This window comes from Durio zibethinus, chromosome 16 (genome assembly GCF_047325235.1).
Source record: "Durio zibethinus cultivar Kanyao isolate XHJ-2024 chromosome 16, ASM4732523v1, whole genome shotgun sequence".
In the NCBI taxonomy this organism is placed as follows: domain Eukaryota; kingdom Viridiplantae; phylum Streptophyta; class Magnoliopsida; order Malvales; family Malvaceae; genus Durio; species Durio zibethinus.
In genome coordinates this window covers 24,416,748-24,443,779 of record NC_143177.1, presented here as the reverse complement: position 1 = coordinate 24,443,779, position 27,032 = coordinate 24,416,748, and the positions used below count along the sequence as shown (strand labels likewise).

The 27,032-nt window shown below is 33.1% G+C and overlaps 4 protein-coding genes, 1 long non-coding RNA gene and 1 pseudogene across 6 annotated transcripts; 3 read left to right on the top strand and 3 right to left on the bottom strand.

The window, feature by feature from the left end:
• Positions 1-507: 507 nt before the first annotated feature.
• LOC111298115 (rop guanine nucleotide exchange factor 1-like) lies at positions 508-4,411 on the top strand. Its single transcript, XM_022892790.2, has 5 exons — positions 508-1,041; positions 1,713-1,829; positions 1,928-2,466; positions 2,892-3,245; positions 3,706-4,411. The coding sequence occupies exons 1-5, from the start codon at positions 762-764 to the stop codon at positions 4,168-4,170; spliced, it is 1,755 nt and encodes a 584-aa protein (XP_022748525.2). The 5' UTR covers positions 508-761; the 3' UTR covers positions 4,171-4,411.
• Positions 4,257-5,763, bottom strand: LOC149514470 (F-box protein SKIP23-like; annotated as a pseudogene).
• LOC111298116 (F-box protein SKIP23-like) lies at positions 5,520-8,037 on the bottom strand. The gene is made up of 2 exons (XM_022892792.2): positions 6,756-8,037; positions 5,520-6,029 (listed from the first exon to the last, which is right to left on the bottom strand). The coding sequence occupies exons 1-2, from the start codon at positions 7,956-7,958 to the stop codon at positions 6,000-6,002; spliced, it is 1,233 nt and encodes a 410-aa protein (XP_022748527.2). The 5' UTR covers positions 7,959-8,037; the 3' UTR covers positions 5,520-5,999.
• A 1,606-nt stretch (positions 8,038-9,643) lies between these two features.
• LOC149514469 (uncharacterized) lies at positions 9,644-10,306 on the bottom strand. The gene is made up of 2 exons (XR_016328806.1): positions 10,197-10,306; positions 9,644-10,083 (listed from the first exon to the last, which is right to left on the bottom strand). It is a non-coding gene; the product is annotated as an uncharacterized LOC149514469 (long non-coding RNA).
• On the top strand, positions 10,081-11,560 carry LOC111298748 (acetylserotonin O-methyltransferase-like). The gene is made up of 2 exons (XM_022893476.2): positions 10,081-11,044; positions 11,264-11,560. Exons 1-2 carry the CDS (start codon positions 10,283-10,285, stop codon positions 11,558-11,560), a joined length of 1,059 nt encoding a protein of 352 aa, XP_022749211.2. The 5' UTR covers positions 10,081-10,282.
• Positions 11,561-18,317: 6,757 nt separating this feature from the next.
• LOC111298113 (serine/threonine-protein kinase STY46-like) lies at positions 18,318-26,848 on the top strand. 2 transcript variants are annotated; one of them, XM_022892783.2, is made up of 16 exons: positions 18,318-18,863; positions 19,389-19,503; positions 20,902-21,002; positions 21,214-21,333; positions 21,746-21,800; positions 22,158-22,268; positions 22,639-22,689; positions 23,586-23,761; positions 23,847-23,954; positions 24,388-24,461; positions 24,627-24,802; positions 25,010-25,105; positions 25,681-25,761; positions 25,885-25,938; positions 26,096-26,230; positions 26,481-26,848. In XM_022892783.2, the coding sequence occupies exons 1-16, from the start codon at positions 18,670-18,672 to the stop codon at positions 26,559-26,561; spliced, it is 1,728 nt and encodes a 575-aa protein (XP_022748518.1). In that variant the 5' UTR covers positions 18,318-18,669; the 3' UTR covers positions 26,562-26,848. The 2 variants fall into 2 exon arrangements, with proteins under 2 accessions (XP_022748518.1, XP_022748520.1); XM_022892785.2 differs by lacking the exon at positions 22,158-22,268 and having other exon boundaries at positions 18,441-18,863.
• The last annotated feature ends 184 nt before the right edge of the window (positions 26,849-27,032 follow it).

Below are 27,032 nucleotides of genomic sequence, written 5' to 3'. Positions count from 1 at the left end.
TTATATATTATTATAAATTATTTAAATAAATTTAAATATAAAATATTTATTTTTATTTTATAAAAATTTAAAAAATATATAAAAATTAATAAAATATATTTTATTTTATTTTATTTTATTTATTTTTTATTTTTTGATCTAAAATTTAATTCAAATCTAATATATATATAACATCTAAATTTAATTCAAATTAAATAAAAAAAAATTGATCCCTATTAAATAGAATATTATGATTTTAAATCAGTTTTTTATTTTTTTATTTTTTTCACCTTAGGATGTACTAATTTCTGTAAGTATGGTCAATGGTCATAATTCTGCCACGTGGGAAAGAAATTTAGCCACATCATAAAAAGGCCACGGTGGCAATGGAGGAATAGGATAAAGAGGAAACACGGAAAGTCCAAAGGAAGGGGTCCGTCTCGGGTGGTAAGGTCAAGCTGTAACGGAAAGACAACCACTGCGCAACGCCGTCTCTTTTGCTTCAGCACACAAAAAACATCATCAGTACAGAAAACAGTAACAACAATTTTATAAAGAGAAACCGAAGGAAAAAAGTTTCAGTACTTATAAAGAAAGAAAGCTGAGAAAAAGAAAACTAATAATGAGACAATGTGAAAGATTTCTCATCTCTTTCACTTTATTTCTCTTCTTCTTCTGCTTCTAATTCTGAATTTCCAATCAATCATTTCACTTCTCCTATTGTTAGCAAATGTGTAGCTGAGGGATTTGTTTTTGGCCGTTGGATCTCGTGATTAAAGATCATGGGGAGTGTAGCTTCTGATGATGGCTCTGACCAGCAGAGCGACCGGTGCGGGAGTTATAGTTTGAGCGCTGACGTTAGCGAGTCCGAGAGTTGTAGCAGTTTTTCATGCCGGCGGTTCGACGGAGAAGGTTGTTCGAGTTCGATGACGTCGTCTCCGAGGTTACGGGCTGCTGGAGGGTTCGATTTTCAGGTACCGTTGATGTTGCCGGTGATTGGAGGGAAAGATGCCGTGATTTGGGATGATGAGAAGCCTGAGAAACCGGTCACCGATTTGTCTGGTATTTCCATTTTCGTTGTTTATTTTGGTATTTTTTGCTTAATGGGGGACGCGAGAAGGAGATTTATGCTTAGTATATTTCTGAGCGAAATAATTTTTGTTGTTTCTATTTGTAGCAAAAAAAAAAAAACGTAATTATGATATTTCCTGTGCCTAATAATTGCAAAAATGAAAATTGTAAAAAAAAATAAAATCAAATGACAGTATGGAAGAGATTAATCTACTTGATATTATTATTATTATTCATCATTTTTTACCCTAATTCGGTGATTTGGGATGGTTCGAAATGAGGAAAAGATGAGAGAAGGCCATTTGAGATGATTTGGACATGAGAAGCGTAGGTTTAGCTATACACTAGTTAGAAGAATTGAGTTTCTAGATTTCGGAAAGACCAAAACTTTTAGAAGTAGACCATGAAAGACGATGATGCAAATAATAACAAGTAATAACAAATGATATGAGAGTTAGGAAAGTAGATGAAAAGTTTGTTGTTGATAGAAATGAGTAGCGCAAGATGATTAAAACCTACGACCTAACATAATTCTTTTTTTTGGCCTTTCATATAGCCTACGCTAGAGTTATAGGATTTAAGGCTTAGTATGTTGTTGTTGGTGGTGGTGATTTTTAATCTTTATTTTCACTGATTTTTGTAATGTTTTCAACAATATATAGAAGTTGAGATGATGAAAGAGAGATTTGCCAAGCTTCTTTTAGGAGAAGATATGTCTGGAGGTGGGAAAGGAGTGTGTACTGCACTTGCCATTTCGAATGCAATCACAAATCTCTCTGGTTGGTGTGGTTTTGTTTATGATTTCTTGTACTACGTATGTGTATGGGTTCTAAAGATTTTCTTTTAAGCTAAATGGTACACTCGTTTGTAATGGCAGCAACCGTCTTTGGTGAGTTGTGGAGGTTAGAGCCATTAGCACCACAAAAGAAGGCAATGTGGAGGAGAGAAATGGAGTGGCTCTTGTGTGTGAGCGATTCGATTGTTGAACTTGTACCATCGATACAACAATTCCCTGGAGGAGGCACATATGAAGTTATGGCGACAAGGCCACGTTCAGATTTGTATATAAATCTTCCTGCCCTTAAGAAGCTTGATGCAATGTTGATTACCATGCTTGATGCGTTTCGTGAAACAGAGTTTTGGTATGTTGATCGGGGAATAGTTGTGGGTGATGGTGCTGACCGTGATGCTTATCCGTCGTTTGTTTCTGGAGGGAGGCCCTCGATTAGGCAGGAAGAGAAGTGGTGGTTGCCATGTCCAAAAGTGCCACCAAATGGTTTGTCAGAGGATGCAAGGAAGAAGTTGCAGCAATGTAGGGATTGCACTAACCAAATACTGAAGGCAGCTATGGCGATTAATAGCAGTGTGCTTGCAGAGATGGAGATACCTACTGCGTACCTGGAGACCTTACCAAAGGTATGTGACTATGTTTCTCAAATAATGACTTGTATTTTATTCTGTCTTGCTGAAAACCACATTAGCTATCATGCATTGATTCTGTTCGTTGGGTAATAATTCTTGGATGTTAATGGTTGGTACTCAACATTGATCTGTCAATTTGGGGATTAATAGTTTCCTAATGAGCATCTCTATCAGGAAACCTGTTAGTTGAGGAAGGTCCTCAAAGTAGGATTGAAAAGTTAACAATAGCTTTGGAAGGGAATGGACATACACGAATGTCAAAATGACAGCAGCATTTTCATGTAGCATTGAATAGTAGTTGAAAATTGACTCTCTGACAGTTATTGTGAACTGACTGTTTTTGAGCGTAGCTTCTCTTACATTTGATCTAAGTTTTAACAAATTTTCCTTGCCATTTGATGTCTAATTGTCATCATCAGAATGGAAAAGCTTGTTTAGGAGATACCATCTACCGCTATGTAACAGCTGATCAATTCTCGCCAGAATGTCTCCTTGATTGCCTTGATCTGTCAACAGAACATCACACTCTGGAAATAGCTAGCAGGATTGAGGCAGCAGTACATGTTTGGAAGCAGAAAGATCAAAAGAAACACATCAATCAAATGAAACTTAGGCGCTCATCGTGGGGTGGAAAGGTCAAGGGTCTTGTTGCTGACAGTGAAAAGAATAATTTTCTTGCCCAAAGAGCTGAGATCCTCTTAAATAGCTTGAGGCTTCGTTTTCCTGGTCTTCCACAGACAGCATTGGATATGAACAAAATTCAATATAATAAGGTATTTTCACCTATTTTTTATGGAAAAAAAAATGAAAACAGAAGTATGAATTTTCTATATTATCCACTATCATCAGAGAATTATTCTAGCATGTGTCTGCCAAACCATGTGGCCTACTAAATGTGATTTGAGAGCTGCTTGGTTAGCTAGTGAGGATAGATCCAACTTATGTTGCTTCTCTGTATCTTTACAAATGTGTTCTATCCATTATATGGGACCACAGCTTTTTAATCGGGAAAATGGGGCCTATGATGAGTGAATTAACAATTAACGTTATCATGTTTTGTTAATCTCTCTTATTAAAGTGAAAGGCGAATCTCTTCTACCAGTTGGTACATATTGTAGGCAGTGGTTCCCACAATGCTGGCATATTTGCGGTTTGTTATCCTTATTGTTTTATGGAGAAGACCTTAGCAAACAACACTGAAAATAGCCCCCTTATATTATCTTTTAATTGCAGGATGTTGGGCAATCAATTCTAGAGAGCTACTCGAGGGTGATGGAGAGTTTGGCCTTCAACATTATGGCAAGAATAGATGATGTCCTTTATGTTGACGATGCTATAAAGCGCTGTGCTGCTACAGCCGAAACAATCTCCCTATTCAGCAGGAGCGGTTTGAGTGGGCTTCCAATCCAGAGGCGAATGTCTCCTAGTCCCTTCTCAATTCAGCACACTCCTTATGCCTCTCCTTTCGCAACACCAACCTTCTGTTCTTCAACTCCACTCACTGGAAGCCCAGGAAGGGCACCTTCCTACTTGAGCAGAAACGGTGGTCCTAAGGAGGAACCTGACTGGAAATCAGAAAAACCATGTGCGGTTGAATTTGAGAGGGTGTGGTCATATACGGGGAGCCTCAATACAAGAGGAGTTTCTGAAAATGCTCCTGAGAGAGACTTGAAATCAATGATTCATGATCCTATCTGAGATAAAGCTGTCGTGTTCTATGGATAGTAGAAAAAGAAGTTACACAATTTCGTCGGGTTGGTGGCTGACAGGTTAACAGAAATCTATGATCTAATCTTGTATATTTCTTAGAAGTAGGAATATCAGTATCAAAGTTTTTGGCTTTCAAATCGTGTTAGTAAAGGGAAGAAGATTATGCTTTAAGCAAAATTGCTACTAATGCTGTTCATTAAAAGTATTCTATTGTCCTTTTTACGTTGAATTTTCCTAGCCAGTTTCATTGATTTACAGAGTGCACTTGACCACCAGCTATCATTCAAACGGGCAATTTACTCGGACCAAAACAATATGTGGCTCGGAAAAGGCTAACTAGCCGAGAGGGCTTAGGGTTGCTTGGAACCCACTCAGGAGGTGGTCAGAACAAATTACAGTGGCAGGGCAGTTCTCTAAAGTTTCTAAATCAAACACAAATATAAGTCGATCTTCAGAATAACCATATCTTGGAGGGATGGAGAGACCAGCCGAATAGATTATGAGGTTTCCTTTACCCCAATAAAATTCAGAAGCTGATGCAGAAATTGCTTTGATGCAAGCCCAGATACAACATTTGATCCCCCAAACTTTCCATCTCATCCCACTTATGATCTTATTCATTTACCCTGAAAATTCTAAAACCAACCACAGAGCTACCATATCTCACGGGCTTGTCAGCAGCAGAATCTGAACTATTATCACCAGACTGAACCAAGAACCTTCTGCTAGAGGGAGAGCCAACAGGTTATAGGAAACTAACGTTTAAAGATTGGTCAATGACTATAGTTCTTCCTTCCCGCGGGATGGCATAGAACTTCCTGTTAAAGCAAATGATATCCTGATGGATATGAAAACCATCCACAAAGATTGGTACTTGACCGCATGAAGGCAACTTTCTCTCCGTATTCATGGGGTTGAGGCTCTAATCATCAAGATTATGTTTACTATATTGACCAACAAATTCATTACCCAATTCAATGAATTGAAAGTTTGTCAAATCCAATACCTTTGGAAATTATACCAGAAGAGGTTTCAACTCAGAATCTGAAAGATGCTTCATCTTGCAACGGTAGTCACCTTTTCTGATATTGACAACCAGCAAGCAGGAGCTGTTTGGTTAGCCCCAGGGAATCTAACAAAGTAAAAGGTGATTCTGGTAATATGGCCGAGGGAGTAATCACACCCACCTCTGGTTTCTGATAGGAGCCATCTGGGTAAAGGGTAAACTTTGGGTGGAAAAGAGGAACGCCATGAAGAGCAGACAGGCTGTGTACTTGTTTTATTACTGCTATACTTTCACATTCTCAGCTGCTTACTATTGCCAAACATTATATCAATTCTTAAAATCCTTAAATAATAAATTCCCAGTGAAACAAAGTCTGCACAAAAGTATTTGTATGTAAAGATGACACGGGAAAAGATAGAGCCTAAATGTTATCCGGGAAGAAAATAACAATCAAGACATACTGAATTAGAAGTAGCTCAAGGCATCTGTGCTAGGAACCTAGAAACTAAAAGAAAAAAAGAATCACCATTGGCAAGTGAAATTATTGACCCTAAATGTCTTAGTCGGGCCTTCATGAGGGAACAGTGAAACTATTACCTGATTGAACTCTCTACAGATCAAAAGCTTTTCTTATCATGGTAGCCACTTCTGTTGCCCATCCAGCAAGCAATCCAAATAAAGAGAGATTGTTGGCTAGATGTGGTCAAATAGCAGCCAAAGACTTCAAATTGCAAATGCATATACAAAATGCAATCATAGCTAGCTAATCAGGCAAATAAAACCCAACCATGAAGCAGAAGTACAATATGTACTAGGCCGATTCTCCAGTGTTTATTTGTGCCTGTTGCATTCACCAAATCAGCTTTAAACATGCTGTTACACATAAGACTGAATTGAAAGATAATCTTGGTAAATAGTACAAATTTACAGCATGAATACTAGTTACAAGAGGCAAATATCCTCATTCATAGTCAATGCAATAACATGAAAAATGTGCATTTCTGACTTGACCTTTCAGTGTCCACCTCATGAACACACTGCATACCACAATAATCCAAAGTGGAGTTTGGATCCAAGTTGCAACCCAAAATCAAAGTAAACAATCTTGAAATGTTAGAGTAGTGCCTATGCCTTGGGAGACATATGAAAGAAATCCACAATCTATTTAAGTGCAGCTACTCAAGAGTCATCTGACATTAAGACTTCTCTTTGGCCTTTTCAGTAAGTTAACACTAGATGCATAGAATCAATGGCGACCATTTCAAGACATAGCTTCAAACTAACAAGGCCACACCATTAAGTCTGTGCTTTCCTCCATTTTAGAAAATAAACTGATATTTAACTATCTGTCTATAACTTAAAAGAAACGGCACTCACATAACAGGACATGAGATAGAAAAGCATTTTCAAGGAGTTGATCATGATTTTGAGCTTGTTCTTTCCATGTTTCCTCTTAACTCAGGAGATCCAATGCTTAAAGAATCCTCATTAAAATTGCACAGCATAGGGAATGGAAAGTAAATAAAAACTCAACCAAAATTTCAACAATGCAAAGTAAAATACTTACATCCAATGTTGTCGAGGAAATCCAAGAAGGTGGAGGCCAAAACAGCTTGGAAAATTGAGGAAACTTCTGTAATGGTCCTATCGAACCATTTTCCAAATCAAATACGCCTACATCACAACGCTCTGATGGTCCATCTTCTGCCCCAAGTGAATAAAAGAAATTATCCACAAAAAATATGCAGTTTCCTCTACACACAGACAAATCTTCTACTGAGGCAGCAAAGGTACAATCATCACCCAAAAACAACACACGATCATCCAAATTCTTAACCTCAACCCACTCCTTACCAACTTCATCCAACTTAAAAACCTTAAACCTAACTGTCCTTTCATTCATATAGAAAGCAAGATTCGCAAAATACTCCTCAACAAAGCCGGAACCCGCCCATGAATAAGAACCCTCCTCAGCTTCAATACCCAAATACATATCAACCAACAATAACTCACCCTTTGACTCAACCAAAAACTTCTTGTCACCACCAAACACAGGCACCCCAACCACACTAACCTCAAAATCCAATCCCACAAGCACAGTCCTACCAGTGTTATCAACAGCATAAAAGTTCCCTCCATGCAATATCACATCATCATAAGGAGATGGCATGTCTTGAATTATAGTCCATTTTTTATCACTAGACTTAAACATTGCTAATTTCCCAGAAACATGAATTGTCAGTAAAACAAAATCATTAACATTATTATCTAAACAAGTCAAGACAACTTTTTCCATGTACAAGTTTCCCACATCACCTAGATAACCAAGCTGATTTAAATAATGAAGCACATATTCTTCACCCAATTCAAAAACCCTAAAATCCAACAAGTTCAAAGCTTTTGGAAAATTATTAGGGAGAGAATCAAAACGGGACCTTGAGAGAGGATTCAAAAGCTGAATTCTGTTGTTTGGCACATCTTCGATTTTTATTACCCAGGAAGTCGAAACGTCTGTTTGGGTATTGGTTTTGGATGATCCGAGGAGGAATACGGTGCGTTTCGAGAGGGAAAAACCTAACGAGGTGTCCGCGATGCCACCGTCATCGGGGATGACCGGGAAACGGGGAGCTAAGCGGTGGCGTTTGGGGGAAGTAACAGCGGACCGCCACGTGGAGCAAACGGAACGGAAACGGACGACGTCGAAGGAGGTTTCTAGACGTTTGGAAATAAGGTCTAGCAGCTCCTTGGGAAGTTGGGTCCAATCTGCCATCGCCTATTTTCGCGGCAAAGTTACGGAAAAGAAACAGAACAACCATGATGGCGAGTAGGCCTTATATGGAAAGGAAGAGGGCATGTCGTTTAATGGTCTTTTGGGTTGGGCCAAGTCCAGCTATAAAGTTCTCTCCTTTGGCTAAAGTGACTACCTTTAAATTTCAAGGCTGAAGAACCAGAACAGAACACAACAGAACAGAACCTCCCTAGTAGATTCTGCAGGGTTAAAGTTCTCTCCTTTGGCTAAAGTGCTTTGCTTCAAATTATTTCCAGCAATTCTGCATGACAAGCATTATGGTGGCATTGTGCTATAACTCACAAATAGGATCTAAAATAATATAACAATAGTACATTCTTTATACAAAGGTTTTGTTAAGCCATTCAGAATCTCCATGGTGTGTAGTCAGCCCGTATTTCATAATGTAGATCAAATTTTCGGACAATAATTTTGAGTATTATTTTATTATCAATCTAGATTCTCTATTGAATTTCATTATTTATGTGTTTATCTTTAGGAATATAATTGCAGGATTCATTCAATATACCAAGCCATCGACAGTTCCAATAGCTGAGAAAAAGGAGGGTTTGTCACTGCAAAGTAGCAACTTAGAGAAGTGGTTAGAAACACTGAAGGAAGCTTTGTGAGGGAAATCCCTCTCTTTTGACAGAAGTTGAGAAACTGAAGTCCTCTTGTTTGAAAGGATAGCTGTGAGTTTTGATCCATGACAAGTTGTATATAGAAACAAAACAATGTTATGAATGCCAAGGCTCACATATTTTGCTTGATTCATTCAATGGGTAAGAAATTCTGACAGTAGCAGAAGAGAAGTTATGTTTCAAGTGAAACTTTTTGGTCTTAAAATATTAGATACTGTAACGATGAGATTAAAATCAATGATAGTTATATATATTTAAATATTAATGTAATAATATCAGTAAAATTAAATATGATAGTTGATTGTTTGATAAAAAACAACCGATTATTATGTTAAAAAATAAAACAATAAAATGCTCGATCAATGATAATTGACTATTATAATTAAAAAATATTTTTATTTTAATTTTAAATTAAGATAATAAAATATTTTAGACAAAAAAAAAAAAACGATTGCCCTAAAAAACAATGAACCACAAAACTTTTTTTCCTCCAATCTCTAATCAGAGAACAATGAGATTGGAAACTTTTCAACTACTCCACCAAGTACTATCAAAAATCAAAATGCCTTTCTCGATTCGTTTAAGGAAAAAAGGTGCATGGATCTTTAAATAGCTAATTAATCGAGGAATAATCTAATATTTTTCATAGCCAAGACGTGATATTAGGGTGTAATGCACCAAATCCACTTATAAATCTTGTCGGACGTCCCAAATTATTGCCAGACAACAATTGGAGGATGAGAAAAGGAAACAGGAAATCGAAACAATATTAGTATATAAAACAAAACACATGATTAACATGAAAATTTATAATCAATTTGTTTAACCATCACAAATAGAAACTTGACCCGATATAGAAGAAAATAACAAATGGGAAGAGCTGTTGAGCGAAAGACGGTGAGTAATGCACCACATCTACTTATAAATCTTGTCGGACGTCCCAAATTATTGCCAGACAACAATTGGAGGATGAGAAAAGGAAACAGGAAATCGAAACAATATTAGTATATAAAACAAAACACATGATTAACATGAAAATTTACAATCAATTTATTTAACCATCACAAATAGAAACTTGACCCGATATAGAAGAAAATAACAAATGGGAAGAGCTGTTGAGCGAAAGACAGTGATCCCAAGTCCCAACGTGAATCATGACAAAGAGAATAAACAATGGGAAGAGCTGCTAAGTGAAAGACAGTGATCCCAAGTCCCAACGTAAATCATGACAAAGCACCTGGCCGTGCAACCTGCCTGCTGCTTGCCAATAAAAAATACGAACTATACAATCAGATGCATTTCTCGGTGATTACAGATTAAAATGTTGAGCGAAAGACGGTGATCCCAAGTCCGAACGTGAATCATGACAAAGAAAATAAACAATGGGAAGAGCTGCTAAGTGAAAGACAGTGATCCCAAGTCCCAACGTGAATCATGACAAAGCACCTGGCCGTGCAACCTGCCTGCTGCTTGCCAATAAAAAATACGAACATTCAATCATATGCATTTCTCGGTGATTATAGATTAAAAAAGTATGTAGTCATTTGATCCTCCAGGATCCTATTGAAAACTCCATTACCATATTTAAATCCCCAAATAGATAGCCCTTTTCTCCTTATATATCGGAGCTTCACCAAAACCTTTCCTTCATATCAAGAGATCGAGATGGGAGATGTAAAAGTGAGAGGAGTGAAAGAAGATTTAGATGCTCAAGCAGAAGTAGATATTTGGAATTATGTCTTTGGATACGTTAAGATGGCAGTAGTTAAATGTGCCATTGAGCTTGGGATTGCTGATGCTATTGAAAACCACGGAAGCCCCATGACACTTTCCCAGCTATCGACTGCCCTCGGATGTGAACCATCGCGTCTTTTCCGCATTATGAGGTTCCTGGTCCACTACCAAATATTCAAAGAGGAACCCATCAGCCAAGACTCCATTGGCTATACACTGACACCGGTGTCTCGTCGTTTGGTTATACATGGAGAAAAAAGCATGGCGGCTTTGATTCTGCTAGAGAGCAGCCCTGCCATGTTAACACCATGGCATAGTCTAAGTACCCGTGTCCTTGACAGCGGGAATTCACCATTTGAGGCAGCGAATGGGAAGGATGTATGGACCTATGCTGAGACGAACCCTGGTCATAGAAAACTCATAGACGAGGCAATGGCTTGCGATGCTAGAGTGACGGTGCCAGCCATAATTGAAGGATGTCCTAAAGTGTTTGATCGGCTTGGAAGTTTGGTTGATGTCGGTGGAGGTAATGGGACTGCTTTGACTTTGCTGGTAAAGGCATTCCCTTGGATTCAAGGCATCAACTTTGATCTTCCTCATGTTGTGGCTGTTGCACCAAAATTTGATGGCATTGAAAATGTAGGAGGAGACATGTTCGAGTGTGTCCCAAAGGCAGATGCTGCTTTCCTTATGGTTAGTATGATCTGGCCTCCATCCCTGAACCTTGGTTCCTTCAATTCAGTATGTGTTATTATGCACATGCATGGCCAACAAAAGGATATGTAGCCATGGAAGTTATAATAATAAAATAAAACTTATTGATAATTTTAATTGAAAACGATATTGCCTAGGGTCGACCTAATTAATCCTTAGCATTTGAGTTTGACAATTCTATATGTTTGTGAATTGCAGTGGGTTTTGCATGACTGGGATGATGAGGAATGCACAAAAATCCTAAAGAAATGTAGAGAAGCGATTCCGCAAGACAAAGGGAAGGTTATAATTGTTGATGCCGTGCTTGAAGAAAACCAAGATGACAAGCTAGATTTTGTAAGGTTGATGCTAGACATGGTGATGATGGCACATACTAACAAAGGCAAAGAGAGGACCTTAAAAGAATGGAGCTATGTTCTTGAAGAGTCAGGGTTTACCCGATTCAATGTTAAGCCTATCCACGCAGTGCAATCTGTCATTGAAGCTTATCCTTAGAAAATCTATAGCTCTCAGAACCTGTTGTTTGGAAGATGTTTGCTCTCTCTGTTTAGTATTTGGCTTGAACTTTTTCTTCCCTTTGATTGAGTTAAATCTTCATCTATATATTTTCTTCCTTGTTCTTTCACCTCTAAAGCCAACCTTAATTTGGATGAAAGAAAATTATTTTTAATCTGCAGTTGATCAAGATCAATGATTAGGAAAAAGAATCTGTCAGACATGGATGTGATTATGGCTTTGATTGTCTAAAAGACTGGCAAGAATTATCCTGCCATGATAGACAATGAATTGAAGTTATGGTTGGGTGGGGCCACTGAGTTGACTTCACATTTTGTAATTTGTAAGCCAATGTCCAGCAAAACATGAACCGACAATCTTCTTTAGGGAACTAGGTTAAATGGGCATGGACCCATGTCTGATTTTGTCAAAAGAGTTTGGCCGTGGATCGTGGATTTAATTATTCAATATGAAGCAATAAACACAATAACATAAAAATAATATATCATAATAAATTTATAATAATAAATAATAATTAATAATCAACAATGTAAAAAAATAAAATATATCAAGATTTATATGAAAAATCTTAAAGTGTATAAAAAAAAATTACGGACCACCAAAAAAATTTTTACTATCAAATAATAAATATACAAAAAAAATTTTAACTAAAATTATAACTAATCAACAACTAAAGAGATAATTGGAGAAATCTCATCAAATAAATAACTCAACAAATACACATTGGATTTGTTCTTAGAGAACTTTAAACCCGATCTTTACCGTTCAAAATGTAAATTTTTTAATCATAAATTTGCTGATAAAGTTTCAACTTAATCGAACTATGAACCATAGATTCAATTACTGGACCTGAAGTAATAAACACAATAACATAAAAATAATATATCGCAATAAATTTACAGTAATAAATAATAATTAATAATCAGCAATGCAAAAAAAATAAAATACAACAAGATTTATGTGAAAAATCTTTCAGTATATAGAAAAAAATCACGGATTATCAAAAAAATCTTTACTATAAATAATGAATATACAAAATTTTTCTTTAACTAAAACTATAACTAATCAACATCTAAAGAGATAATTTGATAAATCTTACTAAATAAGTGACTCGATAAATAAACATTAGATTTGTTCATAGAGAGCTTCAAACTCGATTTTTACCGTTCAAAATATAAAATTATAAATCATAAACTTGTTGACAAAGTTTCAGACCACTGACCATGGATTCAATTATTGGACCTGAAGTAATAAACACAATAACATAAAAATAATAAATTTATAGTAATAAATAACAATTAATAATCAGCAATGTAAAAAAATAAAATACATTAAGATTTATGTGAAAAGTCTTATAGTGTATAGAAAAAAATCACAGACCATAAAAAAACTTTACTATCAAATAATGAATATATAAAGTTAATTTTTAACTAAAATTATAACTAATCAACAACTAAAGAGACAATTGAAAAAATCATACTAAATAAGTCACTCAATAAATACACTTTTGATTTGTTCATAAAAAGCTTCAAACCTAATATTTACCGTTCAAAATGTAAAATTTTGAATCATAAATTTACTGATAAAATTTCAACCCAATCAAATCATTGATTGATTTCTATTCAATCAACTTTTTTTTCTCATTTTTCTCTTTATTTTTTATGGATTTTTTTTTTCTTGATTTGTGATATCACTTTAAAATAATTTCACATCTTTTTATTAAATAGTTAGAGTTCTATATAAAAAAACAAATCAAGACCCTAACCTTTGATTGATCCAAAATCAAGTACATAGAGCTAGGCCCAATTTTCCTAACACCAATACCTTTGACAGAACGGATCGTTTCCATTTTCAGGCAAAGGCCATTAGACTTTATGGGCTTCTGCAATGGAATTTCCAACACTTTTCGAGTACACAATAGACTTTGATGGGGAAATGGATTCCTAAATCCTAATCTAGTTTCTGTATTTAAGTTTTAATTCCATTCTAATTTTGGACCTTGAACTCTGATCGATATTGACCTAACAAAGCAAGCTTTGTTCATAGACTTGAAGCAGCTTATTTGTAATATATAGGAATTTAAGACTTAAGCCGTATGGATTTAAGTTTGATTTTTACCATATCAAAAAATACGTTTTGTAATTGAATCCGATCCGATTCTTAAAACACACTCAACATGATTGCGAGAAAGTTTCACAATCCAATAAAAAAAATGAATTATGGGACAATAATGATTAAAAGTTTACAGTAATTTAAATTATTTTTTAATCATATAATTTATATTTGATGCTTTATTAGTAAATAAATTATTTATATTATTAATAAATTTGATGATATTATCTCATTAATAAATAAATATTAATTTTTAAAGTAAATATATAAAATTTTATTTTTTTAATTTACTCGTTAATGAAATAATATCATATGATTTATTTTATTAATGAAATAATATCATTATCCATTAATATTATATAAAATTTATATACTAACAATATATTAAATATAAACTCTTCTCACTTTCATTGATTTGAAACAAACTCCACTTGCACGTAATGTGAATCTTTTTTAGGAAAGTCGATTTTGCTTCTCTTCATTTCTATTTTTAATGCATTATATATAAATATATATATTCATGTAAAACATGTGTTGTAATTCACATGAATCTTTTTTCCGACCTTAGAATTGAACTAACACAACAAGACGAAATTATAATTTATTAAATAATATAACACAACAATATTTTCACATTGTATATGGAGAAGATTTTGAATTTTTTTAATTTAATTTCAACACCATGATTATTAGATCAATTTCACGTGTTCAACAACTATTTTAAATAAGATAAAGGTAACAAAAAATAAAATTATAAAAATTTATATTTTAAATGAAAAATATAATTTTGTTATAAAAAAAATCATATTTCGAGAATAGAAAAAAAAGATGACAGATATTAAAATTTTAAATTTAAATTTATCGATATCATCTTTTACAAATGATTACGTGAATTAATTAAGTTAAATTTTAAATTTAAATTTATCTTTTAATTATATTATTTATTTATATATAAGAAAAATGTACATATATTTCAAGTCTAAATTGTTAAACAACAATCTCTGTCATGAAAAGCTCATGCTTAAGATAATGAATTATTCAATGTAAATTATCTATTACATTACTCATAAAAATGTCTAAAAACAAATTAAGATAATTTGACGATGACAATTTTATTCAAAAAATAAATTAGATAACTTGTCCTCATTCAACAAAGTCAGAAACAATGTCTGGATTCAATGTATATCTCTACCTATTTCACATTACCTGTTAAAAAAATAGGCAATGATATGATCGACAACTCAACAAAGCATTATCACATGAAATAAAGTTGTCTATAGCTTTTTTTCTCACCATGAAAATGGCACCCATGAAAATACACATGAAGTATGCTATAATTTATCCCTTCTCATAATGATTTTTGGAATTTCTTTTCCATGTTCGGAGAAGCCCGTTGGATAAACTTGATTATCTAAATTATAATATGATAATATGATATAAATATAAAAATGATATAATTTAAAATTTTAATAATAATTATATTTATATTTAATATAAAAATATATAAATTATAATACGTAATTTTTATAAAACATAAAACATAAATATGTAAATTTAATTATTTTATAAAATATAAATATATAAATTATCGTATCATCACAGGATTATTACATATATAAGATTTTGTTATTAATTTTGAGTTTTCTATGTGTTTTCATATTCTAACTCAAACATTGGAGAGGCTTTATGTTTTGTTTTTAACTAAAAAAAGACTATTTTTTTCTATCAGAACACAACATCATTTCGAAATTTCAAGATGATTTTGAAAGACTTGAAATTGCATATAACTTAGAAAAATATATCTGATTTAATTGACATTACCAACTATCTGCTGCCAGAATTAAGGCTTAAAAAAAAAAAACTAAAATGCTTGATCTTGGTTTTTTTTTTTTTTTTAACATTATTCTCGTAAAAAGGCTAGAACTCGGTTCTTAATTCAAAATTAATTTAATGAAAATTATTTATGTTAGGCTGTCGAGCCGTCAACTTGGATTCCTTTCCCCGATAGCTAATCCCCATACTTATCCTACACCTAGGTTTGTCTGCCAACTGGGTCCCATTAATTCTCACTTAGAAGTTTGGCGGTTGATCCATGCTTCTTGATCCCAACGCCAAAGTCCAAACCACATTATATGCTAAAAGAAATCAATTTGCATCAGGAACCCACCGGGTCCCACGTGTTCAAAGTTTTCTCACCTTAGTTATCTATTACTTCCCATTATCCCGTTTCTTTAAAAAAATTGAATGAGAATGCATTAGATTTTGGCGATTGATATATTTATATTATATATAATATTAAAATTTATATATTTATAAAAATTATGTATTATAATTTATATTAATATAAAATATAAAATATAATTTTTTATTTTATTAAATTTATATATAATTATAATTATAATTATAATTTTAAATTATATAATTTTTATATTATATTTATATCATATCATTATATCAAATTTTAAATTATTAAATTTAAAACAAATAAAATAAAACTTATCATTCATATAACATTTATTAATATCATTAAAATGTGAGGAGGATTTAGATAAAATTATTTATAAGAAGTTTATTAAAATTTTTATTTAAATAATTAAATAAAAAATTAAAATTATTAAAGTAATTTAAGTTTTACTTAAAAATTTTCCTTTAATTTTTATCATAAAACGTGAAACAATCAAACACGTTTTTTTTTTTTTTTCATATTGCATTAATTATCATCGTAAAATTAAAACCGTGTCCACTCGCCGCTTCGCTGGCAGTCTCTCACCTCTTTTATCTCACCCCTGACCTTTGGTGACAGCCAAAGGCCACTTTGCCACGTCAACGGTTTCTCCATGTCAGTAAACACCAGGTAGCCAAATCCAAAACCAAACTCGGATTATTCCTTCCCAGATGCGGATATTCAGCCTACCTGTCGTAGACAACTCCCCCGTCCTCCTCTCTCCTAGAGCCACGTGTAAGCGCGAACTCGCGTCCCCACTTCCCATATCACGTGATCATCTAATAGTGTCTATCTATCCGGTAATTAATCGAAAGAATAATCCCCAACTAATCTCATTTTCTTAATTTAAATTATTTTTATTTTCACATGAACAAAGACTTTGAAAAAATAACTTAATTATATTTAAAAAGATTATTGATCAAATGTCTAACAATATTGATTAAAATAATATTGTATAAAAATACATAATTAAAATATAAGTTGAAAATAAAATAAATATCACATCAATAAATTATAAAAAACTTAGATACAAAAAACGTGGATTAAAACGATTATTAGACACCATAATGTGGACCGACATTTTCAGCTAGTTGTACGAGTTGATTATATTAATCAAGTAATTAAGTTTTTTTAGTTCTTAATTGATTAATTTATTCTAATATGATCCACGATTTACATGTTTGGTTTGCTAATTATAAGTCGGCAAATGTAGATGGAAATTTCGGTTAATGTGTATTTACTTTTATAAAAGGAGATTAAGGTTTTGAATGGAAATTTAAAGTTTGGGTGAATAAGTAAGAAATGCGGGCCTTTTGTGGAGCGATTTATTTTTGTTTTTTTAATAGGTATGGAGTGATTTTGTTAGTAAATAAAAAATAGTATAATTGATGAATTAATTTTATGGTTAATATTTTAAGTTTATATTTAATGTATTGTTAGTATTTAAATTTTATGTATAGTGAATCAAATGATGTAATATTATTAATGAATAAATATCAATCATCAAAATAAATATATAAAAATTTAATATTTTAAATAATTTATTCATTAATGAAATAATATCATCTGAATTATTTTATTAGTAAACTAACATCATTCTATTTAATAATAATGTATAAATTATAAAATTTATACATAAATTTATACATTAATAATATATTAAATATAAACCTTAACAAAATAAAAAATGCTATGTAGATACCTAACCTAAAGTATTTTTAAATTATTATTACATTTAATTAATCATCATATTAAATAAAGATAGTGCCTCAGCGTGCTTGATTGGTCGAGTCTTTTTAGATTGAATCATTTCAAATGAGAGGAAATTCATATTATTTATTGGTTTGAGACTATTTTTTTAGATTATTTAGAATTTGAATTATTTGAATTTTAAATTATTTTAAGTTTAAGTTATTTTATAATTAAATCATTTAAGTAATTAAGTTTAACACTTGAATTAATCTTATTTATGCCATTTCAAGTTTAAATTATTAAATTTTAAAATTAAATTAAATTCTATATTTTAAACAAATTATTAAAATCAAATAAGATTTTATCATATATTTTACTAAATCAATTGACTATAAATACAAACATTAAAAGCTGTATGTTTAAAAAAAATGATGTACAACAAATCAAAATGCCTTTAATTACTCAATAAATAAGTTCATTTATTTTTTTTATTTATAAAAAATTGATCTTTATATGAATAATTCAGAATTAAAATATTAAATACATCTGAAAAAATGAGATATCTCTAATCATATTAAAAAAATTCAAAATACCTTAATTAATCCCTGCCACACAAATTTATGATGTTCGCAGCCTTATCATTTCTGATGTGGCGTCAACCTTTACACCTCAGTTAGGTTTTGGTTCGACCTAAGCCAAATCCCTAAAAAAAGTCAACTCATCAGTAAACATACAGAAAAAGCTGCTTAATCTCATTACTCAGCAATATCAAGGGTACAGTCAAGCTTGAGCCCCCACCAGTAAAAGTTGGGCGTTACCCACATTATTATTGACTCTTATCCATCGTTAAACATTCTGCAGAGCCAAAATAAAAAAATATTTATTGTGAGAGAGAAATATATTTATTTATGTTTTAATTTTGGAAAAAATCCGAAACTTTATCAAATCTGCATCTCCTTATAAACTCAACGAGAACGAAAAGCAAAAGATCATCACATTCACACCTTTCCTTTCCTTGCCTTTGGCTTTTATTTAATTTAATTTTATTTTTTTGCAATCGATGGTGATGATGGATAACGAGAGTTGCGGGAGGAAAGCGAACAACATGTCGCCGTTGCAGAGCCGGCAACAGCGGCAAAAGCTGGACGCGTACAATGAGGTGCTCCGGCGGCTTAGAGAATCCGACATAGAAGAGGCTAATCGGCCTGGCTTCGACGACGAACTTTGGACTCACTTTAATCGTCTTCCTGCTCGGTATATCCTTTAATACATTTTTTATTCAAAACTTACTACATGCATAATATACGAAAACAAATACTAGCAACATTTTCACATATTTTTCTTATATATGTATCCGTTGTAATAATTGTTTTGTGACTATGAAGGTTACTGAATCTCAGATACGGAGTTTTTTTTTTTTTTTTTTTCTGTTTGGATTTTGTGCTTCGAAGAATATAAAGCATTTAGAATTAAGGAACTGTTTGGTTTAAAATTATGGTTAAATCAGTAGCGCTTCGTATGGATTTTTGTAGCTTAAGGTTTTGTTGTTAGTTTTGATTAGTGGATTAATATCGTATTATTGCTTTTTTTTTTTTTTTAATTCTTTATTGTTTTTTGATGTTCGATTTGCTGCCGATAAGGTCAAAAACAACTAAAGGGAAGCAGATTTGATGGTTTCTTTTTTCATTTTTCTGTTTATTTCTCAGGAAATTGAATATTCTGATTTTTGTTGAATTAATAAATAGTTGTTTGAATTAAGCGTGAGTTTATACATTGCAGCTATGCATTGGATGTGAATGTGGAAAGAGCAGAAGATGTTCTTATGCACAAGAGATTACTGCATTTGGCTCATGATCCTGCCAACAGACCGGCAATGGAAGTTCGTCTTGTGCAGGTGACTCGCTTTTTTTTGGTTACATTTCATAACTAAGCATTAAGATTTGCTTTATGTTTTCAGAATAGGCGAAAAAATTGGTATTTCTAAACATTGATTTCTTTGTCTTTTTTAGAATTATTGGTGTATCGTTAATGTCATGAGTCATGTGATGTGGTGTACTTGCTTCATCAATTTTGAAATTGAAAGTTGTCAGGTCCCGTGTCTCACTACCTAATTTTTTAGATTAATAGAAACATTCATTGTATACCAGAATACATTGTATGTACAAGATACTTATATCTGTAAGAAAATTTGGAGGTTGAAATAATATTTCACTATTTTCATATTTTAGGCTCCAGTCTTATGCTGTTTTGTAAAATAGAAGTTGTCCTTTGCTATGTGTAATCTAGCAGCTACATGCAGTTGGTTAGATTGCTTTATCTTTGACCTTTGGAAAATGCGTGCGAAAGTGCATGCATCATTTTTAATAAATAAGTGTCAAGTTTATGGTTTTGGACTTTTGACTGGGTTTGCCCAAATCTTGGTAGGCTACTACAAACTTGTTGCCCGTAGTTGTCACTTACAAAACACCTAGTTGACTTTTGAACTTGACTTTGTCTCAAATTTAGTTGGCTGAAATAAACCTATTCTTCCGTTTTATGTCGTGTACTCCACCCTCTCATCATGGACGTTAGTTTTCATATTGTTTCTTCTTTTCACAAAAATAGTGGAAAGATAGATGTGATTCTTGTGAAACTTTGAATGTTCTTCAACATGATAATGTTTAAGTGCATATTGGCCCTGGTAGACTCATTTTAACTATTTATCCCAATTGTAAATTGGTCATTTTAGAACTTTCTAAAAATAAAAGCATGGTTGTCAATAAACACATCAATTATTTAGTTGTGGATCGCAGTTGCTAGTACTATCATCCTGTCCTGAATGATTCCTTATTCCGGCTATAACTTATCAATGAGATTATAAAGCTAACTGATTGTAAAATGATTCTATTTGATAAAATGTGCATATTGGACACTCTTAGCAGTTTAATTTAAATGATTTCTAAACACATTTTGTCATTTCTTTTTCTCACTTTGTATACCCTAATCATGTAATTTCTTATGCAGTTCAACATTATTTTTAAAATGCATTTGTCTCTCTCACTCTCCAACGGAAAACTTTTATGTATTTTTTTTATTTGATATTGCTGTTGCACCCATTCCCGGACATACTCATTTGTGCATCTTGAGGGTTTCTTCTAAACATTCAAGTTCTCAATTTGAATCGATGTGTCATTTAAATGTCATAAGTATAACCTATTGGTCTCAGCTCTTGATTTGCTTTCAAGTGTTCGAATATCTTGTTCTAAACTTTGTTTATGGTCAAATGTACCATGATGATTATCTGCTTGTGTAGGTCCAATCTATTTATAGTGGGAGTTTAGCTGATTCAGCTCTTTCAGACCCCCTATATGAGGAATCTGCTCAGAGATCAATGAAACAGTCTAGCAGACAGAGGTCTGGTTTTGAAAAGCTTTTGCTATATATAATGTACATGCATGAATTTCTTAAAAACAGCTCTCATATGTCTGGAGCAGAATCTGTCTTAAATACTTGTATAATTGATATACCTCTTGATTTTTTTCTTTCAGTATTTTGTTTGTTTATTTTGCACCTTGACTGGTGTTGTTAATGAGTTGACAATTCTAGCTGGCTTTTCAATTGTCAGCATACATCCACCACCTGCCTTTGGCTCCTCGCCTAATCTTGAAGCTCTTGCACTGGAAGCTAATAAATCTCATGATCAAGATGGAGATAGTTCTGTACATGCCAATTCACATTTTTCCCGGTATTTATTTATGTCTTAAAATTTCCTTAGGCAAGGGTTGATTGTTTCTACTAAGATTTCGGTTAAGTAGTGGTAACTTGTCTTTGGACTTGATCAACTTATCGTTTTTGAATATTATGTGTTGGTTCTTTTAAATATTTAGGAGCACATTAACGGATAAACTCTTGTAAAAGTTCAACTTTTCTTACCTCAGAGGTGTGCTTCCACACCTGCTATCTTTTGTTAAATTTTAGGTGTAGTTTTGCACATTTGTGCCTGCATGTGATGACATTTATTGTCATGTTCAGCTTTTGTCCATCTGCCTTGTCGTTCATCTACTGATACTTGTGTCATTTTAGGTGAATCTTTGTAAATAGTTTCTATCCATTTGGATGGTGAAAATTACATTCTTTTCTAATTGCTGCTTACGCAGGCCCTTGCATGAAATTACATTTTCAATAGAAGACAAACCAAAAGTTCTCAGTCAGGTATATGATACGTTTGTTTGTCAAATTTGAAGTGTAAATTTATTTCTCATCTTGTTATTTCGAAGTTGTTGCTTCATGAACTTGAGATGGTTACACTCTTAGATTATTTTGGAATAAAGTGAATGATAAAAAAATGCATCTTAGGTTCCATCTGAGCTCTTGGTTCAAGCAACTGGCAGCTTGTTCTCTGGCTAGTCATTTTGCATGTAAAAACTACAATCGTTTTATTGTTACCCGCACTTGATTATTCCACTAGAGAGCCCCTGAGCTCACATGTGAAATGCACATATTTTTAAATATTTGACCATGCAATATTGCTTCTCATTCCATTGGGTCGTGCCCATGCAATATTTGCAGTTGACTGCATTGCTTGCTGATATTGGGCTGAACATCCAGGAAGCGCATGCATTTTCCACAGTTGATGGTTACTCCTTAGATGTTTTTGTTGTTGATGGTTGGCCATATGAGGTACTTTTCATTTTAATATCTTACTTTGATATCTATAGACATAATCGTTTTGTTCAATGGCCATTTAACTAAAATAAAAAATAACAGCTCTCCTGATTGATTTTTTGATATGCTATCTTTAGCTGTCGATATAAGTGCCCTTATTACTGCTCAAAACTTTTATATAAGCCGTCTGTTTCCTCAACTTATGAATTGTCATTTTTTAGTTTAGATGGTAATTATTTTTGTTTTCTTGAGAGTCATATTTAAATTCCTTTTGGAGGACTTGATGAGCGCTGATTGCTGCACTTAAATACTTTAAGCATTGATGTATTAGAAAATTATAATTTTTTAGAACGTGCTTCACAGACTTGTGATGTGAAATTGTCAGGAAACGGAGCAGCTGAAAGATGCTTTGGAAAAGGAAGTCTTAAAACTTGAGGTAATTTCTCACTGCAGTTTTAAGTTCGTTAAAATTATTTGTGAGACTTTTGAATGTTATCTAGGATATTATCTGAGAAAGATCTCTTTTTTTGACAAGGTGTTTTGTACCCACAGTCCTAGTAATTAATATGAAATGTTGTGGTGTTAGTCCTATCTGCAAAGCTTAAATTCACTTGCACTGAGTGTTCTTATCATTTTTATCTTGCCCTATTAGGTTAAAGTACTGGCTTGATGGGAGTCTAATCTAATAAAATTTTTGTGTTGTTTGCCTTTGTTGGCCTTCTCTAGCTTTTCAAGTGGAGCACTGCACAATAATACTTGCAAAATTGATCAGCTGTAAATAGGCCCTTCTGTTACTTGAAATGTTTGGAAGTATTTTACAATTTCATGATACAGTGGTCATTTCCATGCATCATTAGATCCTTGCATTCTTCTTCACTAGAGATTTATGTGCTGTAAATGGTCAACTGATATGTGAAGTCACTTCTAAACAAAGTTTTAACTAGTTTAATAATGGGCAGGCTTGGTGACAGAAAATAATTCATACTACAATCCTAACAGTGTGAAACTGAGCCCTTATTGAGCTCTTTCCTTCCCTCTCCCCTACCCCCTCCCTCTTCCAAGGTTTAGGATTAATGGGCTTCAAATCCTAATTGGGAAATATTTGTCTTCTGATCTGCATAAACTCTTTCTATGTGTTCCATGCTCTTTTCTTTCTGATGTTCCACTGATAAGTGATTAGTTCAATTCTAGGTGAAGTGTATATGCTGAAATGCTTAATGTTTATAGAGAAAGGGAAATTTGATGTGAGAGTTAGAACTTATTAACGAAAAGTTTGTGCTTGTATTATGAGCAACTCAAATCAGACTTTACTTTCAATGGGTTTTTATGCAGAAGCAATCTTGGCTGAAGCAACATTCTTTTTCTCCCACAATGGACTACGACGAAACGAGGACCATTGGTGATCAGAATTATGTGGCAATTCCTAATGACGGGACTGATGTTTGGGAAATTGATCCTAGACACTTGAAGTTCGAGAACAAAGTTGCATCTGGGTCATATGGGGATCTGTAAGTAAATTAATTATTTTCTGATTGGTCTTTTTTTCTTTTTGTTTTGAGCTTTGATATTATTGTCCTTGTTAACCTGTTTCAGGTATAAAGGTACTTACTGTAGTCAGGAAGTGGCTATTAAGGTCCTCAAGCCAGAGCGTATAAATACAGATATGCAGAAAGAGTTTGCCCAGGAAGTCTTTATCATGAGGTTTGTGAAGAAATATCTTGATGTGCTAATTATAAAGCTGGTACCCCTCCAAAAAAAATGTATTAAGTGGTGGTTTTTCCAAACTTACCCTCAATTTCAAGAATATTGAATATTGAAGTCAAAGATACCTTTGTTTACTCCCTAAAGGCTTGAATTGATGCTCAGCTGATAATACTAGGCTTCTCTTTTGTTTCTAGATTTTGTGTACTTTTATATATTTTTATAGAAATAATTCAGTGGCATACATGTCCATTTAGGAATTAGTTATTTCTTTGGCATCCTTGATCAGTGCTCAAACTTTTTACCCTTTCTTTCATCATGGAATGCACTGTTTTTTAATATTTTATCAAAATAGAATGCTTCTTTTGGGTGACTGCATTATTTCTAGGAATAATCTTCTCCTTTAATCAACAATTTCCTTCAAAATTTGCAGGAAAGTTCGGCATAAAAATGTTGTGCAATTTATTGGTGCATGTACCAAGCCTCCAGGCTTGTGTATTGTAACAGGTAGTCTGATTATTCTTTATTGGTCTTTACTGATTAGATGAAAGTGAGATTTAAGATTATTGTTCTTTCTCTCTCTCAGATATTCTTTTCTAAGTGAAAGAAAATTTTAATGTTAGTTTTCTTTCTCAACTGTTTTTTTGTCTTCTCTTTTCCTTCTCTCTGCAGAATTTATGTCTGGTGGAAGTGTGTATGACTACCTTCATAAACAAAAGGGTGTTTTCAAACTTCCATCGTTGCTTAAAGTTGCAATAGATGTTTCTAAAGGAATGAACTACTTGCACCAAAATAATATAATCCACAGGGATTTGAAGGCTGCCAATCTTCTAATGGATGAAAATGAAGTAAGATGCAAAAATTTGCTTAAATGTATACTCTCAGTTGAATTAAGCTTGTCCTTAGTCCTTTCTCGAAGTCTTGCTTGAGAACAAATTTTCTCTCCTAAAAACATAGTCATTCTGTATAATTCATTGCGATTGAAATCAACTTTAATGCTTTCACCGTTTGTTTACTATCTTGATAAAAGTTCTATTGCATGCTTCGCATTGCAGGTGGTTAAGGTTGCTGATTTTGGGGTTGCTAGGGTGAAAGCTCAATCTGGAGTTATGACGGCTGAAACTGGAACGTATAGATGGATGGCTCCAGAGGTGTGCTCTTAATGCAAAAGCAGTTAGAAACTGTTCTATGAATATTCTAACTTCCCTTTGGGTGTCTTATGAATATAAAGGAAGAAAATTGAAACAATGGATGATAGATGCAATGTGTCATTTTCTGGAAACGTGGTAGGGCTTGATAAAGCTAGCGGATTGAATCAGTGAATATCCTTTAAAAACTAAATTAGAGAAGTGAAATCCTTTATTAATTTTATGACTGAAGCTAAAATCTAACCAAGGTATTTGGCTATTTTTCGTTATTAGGTTAAAGTGCTTTAGTTGTTCTTCAAGATACGAGACATTTTGGAAAGGAAAATAATAATTGCCCAAAGTGACATTCAGGAATTGGTTTGCTTGCTTCTTTGTTATCTTCAATCATGTTTCTCTGTTACGACTAGAAACAAAAGATGCTTGTAGCATGATCAGTTTGCACTCCTAATTCATTGTTGCTTTTATTTTCTTCTTTAGATTACTTAGTAATAGCATCCATTTGAGTTGAGATTATTGTTCCTCCGCTTATTGGTTGTTCATCTCATTATTTTCTTACAACAGTTATTTTTGTGTTGAAGGTTATTGAACATAAACCATATGATCACAAGGCTGACGTTTTCAGTTTTGGAATTGTGTTATGGGAATTGTTAACCGGAAAGGTATTGCTCGTTCATTATCATTTCTTTGATTATACGTTCAGGGTTTGCATGCATGAAAATGTGTTTGTTTGCTTTCGGTTGTTGGTTCCCATGGTGTTACTTTGCTTTTGTTTGCATTATCAGGTCCCGTATGAATACTTAACCCCATTACAAGCAGCAGTTGGAGTGGTTCAAAAGGTATGCCATCTTTTTTCATAATTTAATTTTGGTAATAGATATAATGCTGAAATAAACGAACAAGCCAATGAAGGATTATTTATTTATTTTCATAGTGTTGAGAACAATATTATTATCACATAGAAATAATCATTTTTTTCGTTGACATTGATTCCAGGGTTTACGTCCTACAATTCCAAAGCACACTAATCCGAAGCTTACTGAACTGCTTGAGAGATGCTGGCAACAAGATCCGGCACTAAGACCTGATTTTTCTGAAATTATAGGGATTTTGCAGCAAATCGCCAAGGAGGTTTGTTATCATTCTCTGCATCTTCTCTTGTATGACTTATTTACATACTTTCAATTAGGGGTATTCATTCGGTTGATTCGATTAATTTTGAATCAAATTATGAAAACCACTACTTTCAATGTCGGTTGCCCTTAATATGACTGCTTTGAGTTATTGGATTGACTCTCTCATGCACTCTCTTTCTCTTCCCTTTTCTGAACAATATGAATATCAATATCAAATTTTAACATTGGATAAGTTTGTAAAACAGGTAGGAGATGAAGGTGAAGATCGGCGTAAAGAGAAATCTTCTGGAAGATTCTTGTCTGTCCTTAGAAGAGGCTACCATTAAAGTCGACGACAAGTTATGCAGTGATGTTTATAACCTGAACATAGGCTCTTAACTCCGTTGACGATTCCCAGCATTTTCATCAGCACTGTACAGTATTTTATTCAATGATCAAGTTACAATCAGGTTTGTTAAATTTTTTTTCAGTATTTTATCGTCTACGTGACTCTGTCCATTCTTTAACCAGCCATTCCCCATTTCGCTTTGATTTATCAATCTGTAACAAGGGATGGTGGTATGAATGAGCTCTGTAACTTTTATTTTGAAGTTCGATTCTCTATTTTGATTGATTCCTTTTTTTGGCTGTACCTCCATTAATTGTAAGTCCTTGTGTTCCATGGACATCTCAATTTTTTTTTCTTTTTTGACAATTAATGAGTCAAAGACCAAAAATTCTTTTCCAAAAGGGGACATTTCCAAATTTTTAGTTTGGATGAGAAAAAAATCAATAAAAGTGAAAATAGATTTGAAATT

Bases quoted from the DNA above. Each gene is read 5' to 3' on its own strand.
- LOC111298116 (XM_022892792.2), bottom strand. From the start codon at position 7,958: ATGGCAGATTGGACCCAACTTCCCAAGGAGCTGCTAGACCTTATTTCC. The intron at 6,030-6,755 runs GTAAGTATTTTA...TGAATGCAACAG, and splicing joins TTTCCTCGACAACATTGGAT to GCACAAATAAACACTGGAGA.
- LOC111298115 (XM_022892790.2), top strand. From the start codon at position 762: ATGGGGAGTGTAGCTTCTGATGATGGCTCTGACCAGCAGAGCGACCGG. The intron at 1,042-1,712 runs GTATTTCCATTT...AACAATATATAG, and splicing joins ACCGGTCACCGATTTGTCTG to AAGTTGAGATGATGAAAGAG. The intron at 3,246-3,705 runs GTATTTTCACCT...TTTTAATTGCAG, and splicing joins ACAAAATTCAATATAATAAG to GATGTTGGGCAATCAATTCT.
- LOC111298113 (XM_022892783.2), top strand. From the start codon at position 18,670: ATGGTGATGATGGATAACGAGAGTTGCGGGAGGAAAGCGAACAACATG. The intron at 24,462-24,626 runs GTAGTCTGATTA...TTCTCTCTGCAG, and splicing joins AGGCTTGTGTATTGTAACAG to AATTTATGTCTGGTGGAAGT. The intron at 25,762-25,884 runs GTATTGCTCGTT...TTGCATTATCAG, and splicing joins GGGAATTGTTAACCGGAAAG to GTCCCGTATGAATACTTAAC.
- LOC111298748 (XM_022893476.2), top strand. From the start codon at position 10,283: ATGGGAGATGTAAAAGTGAGAGGAGTGAAAGAAGATTTAGATGCTCAA. The intron at 11,045-11,263 runs GTTAGTATGATC...TGTGAATTGCAG, and splicing joins CAGATGCTGCTTTCCTTATG to TGGGTTTTGCATGACTGGGA.